At 42.8% G+C, this 8093-nt stretch overlaps 1 protein-coding gene across 3 annotated transcripts; it reads left to right on the top strand.

Annotated features, from left to right (window-relative positions):
- Positions 1 to 568: 568 nt before the first annotated feature.
- cldn23l (claudin 23-like) lies at positions 569 to 7805 on the top strand. Of its 3 annotated transcripts, XM_086128085.1 has the most exons (4): positions 569 to 983; positions 4008 to 4057; positions 4544 to 4689; positions 5066 to 7805. In XM_086128085.1, exon 4 carries the CDS (start codon positions 5135 to 5137, stop codon positions 5882 to 5884), a length of 750 nt encoding a protein of 249 aa, XP_085984211.1. In that variant the 5' UTR covers positions 569 to 983; positions 4008 to 4057; positions 4544 to 4689; positions 5066 to 5134; the 3' UTR covers positions 5885 to 7805. The 3 variants fall into 3 exon arrangements, with proteins under 3 accessions (XP_085984211.1, XP_085984210.1, XP_085984212.1); XM_086128084.1 differs by having other exon boundaries at positions 4544 to 7805; XM_086128086.1 differs by lacking the exon at positions 4544 to 4689.
- The last annotated feature ends 288 nt before the right edge of the window (positions 7806 to 8093 follow it).

The following is an 8093-nucleotide window of genomic DNA, read 5'->3' on the forward strand; positions in this document are numbered from 1 at the left end:
TCAGCCATTTCACACTGTTAACGTTGGGCAATAAACTGGCACATCCTGTTCTTAAGGTGATGTGCAGATACTCCGTTTATGTAAGCGTGAATCTGACCAAAGTAGTACTAATTCAATTGCTTCACTTAAAGTAAAAAAAATAAATAAAAATACAGACTATGAAATACACTTGAGTACAAAAGTTAAAAAAAATGTTTTATCATCAATTATCTACATATTTTGTCATGTTTAATTTTTTAATCAATTTCCATGAAAAATGGGTGAATTGGGGGAAAGAAATTCCTTTCAAATTATGAAAACAAATTTTAAAAATTAAAAAAATATATGAAAATATGCCAATCCGTGGGTGCTGAACTGTGAATATGCAGGGGTCGACCCAACTGTAGTATTAAGTTGTAATAGCACCAATCACCACTAGATGGCAGACACACCTCGGTTGCGCTTACACTGCCCTATATTTCATGCTTTAAGTGGGCTGGTCTGCACCAGTACCAGCGTTTACTATTTTTAGCCACTTTTTACGGTGTCCAAAAAAAAATGAGCCTACAGGACCCTCTCTTGTTCTTTTGCGCTTTGTGAAAACATGGCTGTCAGTGTTTGCAAATGGAGCTGAGATTGTGCGTTACAGGAGCGCTTCCCACCACTGTAATGGGCATGGAGAGCGAAAACGGCTCGCTCTTCTTCCCCTATTTGGTTACACTGGCAGAGGCAGACAGAATGCTCAATACAACCCAGACATACACACACACACACACACACACACACACACACACTGAGCAGAAGGTGAGACAGAGAAGCAGACGGGCGGGAGGCTAGCGGAAAAAGGAAGGACGTAAGGACAGACGCAAACACAGGCTCGGAGACAGAACCAGGAGGCAGGCGGGGATGAATGACGACGAGATGCTTCTAACATCGGTGCCGTGTTTGCTCCTCTGAGAGAAGCTACTGATCTGCAGTCAGATACCCAGAAAGCCTTCTGAATGGCAAGTGACTTTCGTGTGTGTGTGTGTCTGTGTGTGTGGGTGTTTGGGTGTGTGTGGGTGTGTGATCACATTCTCTGCACGTGTGTAAAATAGAGTACATGTGATCGGGTTAAAAATAGCTTGCAGTGTGTTCATTTCATTCTTCACAAGCCTCTTTAGTGTTGTAATGTTCAGCAGACACCTCCATCTTCCATTTTTTGTTGTTGTTTTTTTGGTGTGGTTTTTTTTTTTTTTGCATCAGTACCACTCTCAAGAATGTGTTTGTGTGTGTGTGTGTGTGTGTCTGTCTGTCTATCTGTGTGTGTGGTTTATTCCAGCACGGTCCAGATGATGTTCCAACAGCAGTCTTCACATCCATTTTGTCAGTCATCTGTGTTGGTCCCATGGCATTTAAATTTTATTCTTATAGTTTTATTATCTCTTAACCTTATTAACCTTAATTTTTAATAGTTTAATTTTTACTTATGTGTAACTGTGATTATTTTTACAATATATTCTTTTATTATATAATTTAAAACTTTCATTATTTGATATATTTTTTAATCATATTTATCGATTATTATAGAATTATACAGTATGTGTCAATCTACTTATTCTATGTTTTTGCATTTTTTAGGTTTTATTTTAATTCATTGTTTTGTTTTTTTGCCGGATATTCTTGTTTTTACTTATTTAACTTCAAAATTGGACTTTTTAAATTATTAATTTATTTATTTAATGACATTTTCCAAATATTGATTTTGATTTTTTTTAACAAATACACCGTATTTTACTGTAATTCTGCCATACATTTCTGTTCATCTTACATTTCTACATACTATTTTAACAATTTTCCCTTTTATATTATAATATTTTATATAATATTATAATATATAATATTATATATAAATATATTATGTATTTATTGATACAGACACATATGACATCTCTCTCGCGCTCTACTTCTATCTATCTATCGATCTATCTATCCATCTGTCAATGTAATTGCTATCCTTTGAAAAATATGTCAATTTCTCTCTTTTTTTTGGTGTTAATGTGGTGTCTGGTTTAATTTTTTAAATGTGGATAGACTGATGGATGGATGGATAGATAGATTCATAGATGGATGGATGGATTGATTGACAGATAATGTGGTGTCACAACAGCCCATTCATCAACACTGCGAGGGGATGACGCGTGTGTATGCATGACATTTAATTCCTCACTGTCAGCTTCCCACTGTGTCATCGCGCGAATGAACATTTGTAATTACTTACGCACACACGCACACACATGCAATACTTCTTCACAATGGCTTCAGACCACAGGTATTTGCTGACTGAAATCTTCCCCTCTTGGGAATATCTGTTCGAATGTATTCTAATCATGCGCCCGTGCGGAAATGTCACCGGGGGGGGGGGGGGGGGGTCAGTATTATTATCACTATCATCATTATTATTATTATTATAACTATGTTTATCAATATTATTATTATTTGTATTGGCGGCCCAGTGCTCGAGTGGTTCGCGTGTCGACCTCACAGTGCGGAGGTCGTGGATTCGATTCCATCTCGGGCCTCCCTGTGTGGAGTTCGCATGTTTTCCCCGTGCCTGCGTGGGTTTTCTCCGGGTACTCCGGTTTCCTCCCACATTCCAAAAACATGCATTGCAGGCCGATTGAACCCTCGAAATTGTCCCTAGGTGTGAGTGTGAGCGCGAATGGTTGTTCGCCTCTGTGTGCCCTGCGATTGGCTGGCAACCGGTTCAGGGTGTCCTCCGCCTACTGCCCGAAGACAGCTGGGATAGGCTCCAGCACACCCCGCAACCCTGGTGAGGAAAAAGCGGATCAGAAAATGGATGGATGGATCTGTCTTTGCAGCATTCTGTGCCAGATTGTGAGCTTCCGTACCTCCTCTCTGGAGGCTGCCCAACCACCGTCATCGAATTTGACATGATACTGCTTTGGTGGGCTGGGCTGCAGTCGTCATTAGACAGCAGTAGCAACTTCATCCATTTGAGGGAGGAGCCAAGAGGAGAATGTGCAAAAACAGCTGAGTGACGGCAGTAAATCCAGTTGTCTGGCAATGCTGTAATTAAAAGAAAGAACTGTTCTCATAAATATATCATCACCTCTCTAATTTTTGTTCTCAAAAGGGGTTTCATTGTCAACCGCCCAATTGAACTTCTTTAGCATTCCTATCATCTTATTCATCATTTGTCCAGCCAGTCAAAGACAAATCCCCCCCACAACCACCACTCCCCATGTTACTTTTTGTTGCTATTTCTGTTTTATTACTATTGTGTGAAATGCAAAAATGAAAATGAACAATGAGAATGCTTCAGTGGCTAATGGTGCTGAGTCACATAATGTCTCGACATTGTCTCGCTGTTTTTTTTTTGTTTTGTTTTGTTTCTGTCCTGCGGTCAGACTCGCTCTGCATTCAGGCACTGGCCTGACATTATTATTACCCAAGGGGACGAGAGCATCATCAAGGTCGTTACGGAGCATCAATTGTCAGGAAAAAGACGTCACAAGACTGAAAGTCTCCTCATCTTAACAATGATGGCTCCTTTTTTTTCTTTCTTTCTTTTTTTCCTTCTTTTTTTTTTCCGATGGCTTTCTTAAGACTTCCTTTAACCAGCTCCATAATGGATGGACATCATGGGGGCCCCAAATCAAGTGTGGCACCCAAAATGTCAAAGACACACGCGCATCCAGACACTATCATCACCCTGACTTAGAGCTATTGATTGTTCACCCTCTAATCAATGGCTTGCGTCTGGCCTGCAGTGACATACATGAAGAGCGCAACACCGGAACGCACCGCCGACACATCAACGTCGCCGCTTGAATGCTTCACGGGCACGCAAACAGGCACGCGCATAGAAAGAAGCCTCATAAACTTTTTGTGATGAACAAAAATCTGCATGTTAGTGACAAGATGATTGTTTCCTAGCAACAGAGACAGGCTGCGAGCAAACCTGCGTGCATCGCTTCAGCACCTGAGTCATTTTTGGGTTTTCATTGTGCTCTCCCCCTCCTCAGAGTGGCACGAAAAGTCGTCGGCCGTACAAGAGGAGCGGCATCGACCTGAGGTAATGAATCAATGTCGGTTCATAGAATGAATATAATTGGTCGAGTCGGAGAGTCCTTACTCTGGTTTACCTCATTCTTTCATTACGGACTTCAGTTTGTCTCCGACAGTAGCGGTCAGTTAGATTTTGTAATCATTGAGACGGGTGTACACCAGGGCTCATTCCTAGGGTCAGTAATTTTTTTCTCCCCACATCTTTATTAGTTACTTGCCTAAAATTCCTTCTGACTGTGACTCTATTCCAGATGACACTGTTCTACATTGTTTAAAATTCTAATATCTTACTACCTCAGGGCACATGATAGAGTCACCATTACCTGACAATTTAGCAAAAGAATGGCCTCACCTTATTATTTCCAATTTTAGATGATGTGGAGTGTGTCTCAGAACACTTCAGACTCAACCCTTTATTCTCTTAATTGTGCTTATAATCGTCTCTCGAAAATTTCTCTTGAGCAAACAGCAACCAAGGTGCATTTTCCAACAGTGACAAGGCAGTTTGGCAGTCCTTAACTACACGCGAGGCTTGACTGCTTACCAGAAAAGGTGCACCACTAAAGAGGCACGCCCTCCACTCCAGCTGGCACTGAAAACAAAAGCAAAGACGGAGCAGAAGACGACAGATGTATAGAAGTGAGAACCCAGTCGTTTTCTTGGATCGGGTGGAGCTGTTGCTGAGAGAGGAGGAATGAGAAGGAATTGTCAGAGATGGGTGAAGGGTGGGTGGCGGGGGGCGGGGTTAACGTGGATAAAAAAAACAAAAAGTTGATTTAGCATACTATGGCCCCTTTCATTACACTCAACATTTAAACAATATCTTGACCCTCGGTTGTGTTGACTGTATCTGTGTGATGGACCCCCCTTGTAGAAAGAGATCTCATCTCAAAGGGCTAGTGAGCCACGGGGTCACTTGTAGTCACCTGCATTCTGCTGCCTGGAACCACCCTAGTGAAAGTTGTTTAAAAATATTGCGCAAAGGTCCACTGACGACAGCTTTCTTTCCTCCAAGTTATTTCAGCATTGCACCATATCGTCTCTCTCTGAAAATCGAATCTGCACCATTCGAGCAATCAGGGGAATGCAGACTCCAACGTCCATGGTGATGGGGATCGTCTTCGCCCCCTTGGGTCTGGTGCTGCTTTTCACCGCTGCCATCACCCCTCAGTGGAGAGAGGGCCACACCCGTCTGGACTTGGCCAGGCCTGGCTCCATTCTCCTCCGCACGGTGGTGAAAAGCCACAATCCCGGACTCCGCACGGGGACGTCGGACGGCCTTCTGCTGGTTCGCTCCGACGGGCTTTGGGAGAGTTGTCTGCAGTTGGAGCACTCCGAGTTGAAGCAGTGCTGGCCGGTGATGGGTCCTTATCAGCGAGACCGCCGGGTTCGCCTGGCGCAGGGCTTGGTTCTGACCTCGTTGTTCCTGTGCGGCACGGGTATCCTCCTCGCCTGCATCGGGGTCCGCTGTTGGACAGATCTCCCGCTACGAGGAGTGGCTGCCACGGGGGGGCTCCTGGTAGTGGTGGCCGGGCTACTCAGCATGACCGCGCTGGTGATCTACACTCACAACCTGCGCAGGCTGGGGACGGATGACACCAAGCAGGACGTGAACAACACCAGGTTCCCTCAGCTCAGCTTGGGTCCGGCCGGCTCCCTCTACTTCGGGTGGTTGGGTTCGTGCCTACAGATATTGGGAGGGGGTGCCCTCGTGGTAAGCTTCAAGAGACCGCGATGCAGAACCTGCCCGGAGTTGGCAGCCTGCCCCGCTTGTCGACCGTGCTCGGAGTTTCGCAACAAGCCCGACTCTGACATTTATGAAGTTAGCTGTTAGAATGTGACTGTGACTTTCCTCAAGATGGTGGAAAAGCACTTTTGTTGTTCTAGTCAAAGACCCACTGAATGAAGCTCCTCGCCGCAGTTTGACATAGTTCCCTGGCACCAAGATGCCAACTGTTGGCGCCAAAGCACAAACAGTAAATGAGTAAGATGTTCCCCAAAAAAGTCCTTGAATAAGCAAAAATTCAAGAAACTCAAATGTGCGGCTTACGGTGCGAACATTACAACGACATACATATTTTATCGAGACGAAAAATCAGAATCTTACAAGAATAAAGTCATGAATGTCCAAGACCATAATTGATATAGTAGGGTTCCTTAGAGCTTAATTGGGTTAATGTTTCATTCACGTGTGCCGTAGGTATGCATTTTTTTTAAATATGACATTATTTACTGTAAATTCAGTTTAAGAACTTTCAAAACGGTATTGAATGCAGAGACACTTTTCCATCGCCTCGCCAATCCTGTTTCCACGTGTGACATTGATGCCCTTCTTCAGTTACTCACTGCGGATATGACTGCTGTCTGACTGTGTTTTTGTGCCGTCTTTGACAGCCATGCTTTGAACTGTTAAACGCCAAAAAAAAAAAAAAAAAAAGAAACATCACACCACATCTGAACATAACAACAGGGGCCTCGCTTTATGACGTCGTTCCATTCCTGCAGCGGCAGAGTAACCTGATTGCGTACTGTAAGTCATAACGTGCTGTTGTCTATCGCCAACCTCCACTAATACAGCAGTGAAGTCATGATTACAGTGCAGACTGACATGAAAAACACTTCAAAATTATAAATATAAAAGAATCAAATAAAAACTGGAAATACGGATCCTGTTGCGAATAGTGAAGATCCGATTAATTGATGCCCCACCAAAAGGTTACAAGTGTCTACAGATGCGCCACATCAATACTTTTCATAATCAACAGGGCTTTGGCATTGGCAGAAAACCAATCCCATTTTATTTGATTTCTTCCCCAAATGTATTCATAATGGGTGCATCAATTGCAGATGGATCTTCAACTATTCGTGGGCCAAGCCGGTCCTGAGCCACCACGAATAGCTGGGGTCCAGTCTACCCCACTTCAGTAGCAGTCTAGTCGTGCCTTGAGATGTTTACTCCAAACTGCTATCACCATTTCACTCCAGTTGATAAAAACAGACTAAAAACACTCTGAAAGAGAACGTAAAGCATTAAATACTTTGTAAATCTTGACATAATGCTGCAATTCTGATAATATGCTGCTCCTTCTGGTGTGCCCACCTTGGGCACCAGGAGGTAGTGATGTATATAATAGTCATGTAGACAAAGGAAGAACAATATACTTCTTCCACGACTACTCAGTACGTCGCTCTGATATTATTCATTTTATTGGAAGAGTGAGTATTGTTAACTTGTCTGTCTACATGTGCTGTTACACCATTTGTGTACAAATATCTGTTGTTTAAAGGGTTGTTAAGCTGCCTATTGATGCTAGCTCTTAGCATGGCGATGACATTTTCCATAAATGTTAGCATTAAGCTGGGGGGGGTTGTTGTTAAGGCAACTGTATTGAGATCTCATTTGCCATAACTAGTCGCTTTTTAGTTGCGCTGGTATGCTTTCATAGCAAACAGACTCACTCAAAAAAAAAAAAAAAAACCGATTTGGTGTAAATCCAAGTTTACATCCAATGGAATAGTGCGCTTATTGTTTATTTGCAGCAAAAAAAGTACAAACTATAAATACAGTTCTATTCAACTTTATTAATTTCCTGTGCTTAAACATGTTTTTTTTGTTTTGCTTTTTTAAGTGTGTGCAAGTGTTTTGGCACATCAGATGTACCGTATATACACATTTTGTGTATTTAAACAAACAAAAAAAAAAGTTGTTGCATGTTTGCAGTTGTGTATTAAATAAATAAAATAAATAAAATGTTCCAACGCCTCCGCAACATCTGGTCATCGAAAGCCATCACTACGACCACCAAGCTACGCCTCTATATGTCAGTGGTTATCCCAACAGCGATTTACGCCTGTGAGACATGGATGAAGACAGCCAACATTACCAACAAGTTAAATGTCTTTCATCGGCGTTGCCTGAGATCCATCCTGAGGATCTCATGGGGAGACCACATCACCAACGAGGAGGTGATGAAGAGGGCAGGAGTGGCTGAACTGTCAGACATTGTCTCTGAAAGGAGAAGGAAAATGATCGGCCACGTACT

Source organism: Hippocampus guttulatus, chromosome 13 (genome assembly GCF_054856545.1).
Source record: "Hippocampus guttulatus isolate MCC_2025c chromosome 13, RoL_Hgut_1.0, whole genome shotgun sequence".
NCBI classification, from domain to species: domain Eukaryota; kingdom Metazoa; phylum Chordata; class Actinopteri; order Syngnathiformes; family Syngnathidae; genus Hippocampus; species Hippocampus guttulatus.

Coding starts and splice junctions, on each gene's coding strand:
- cldn23l (XM_086128084.1), top strand. CDS start 5,135: ATGCAGACTCCAACGTCCATGGTGATGGGGATCGTCTTCGCCCCCTTG.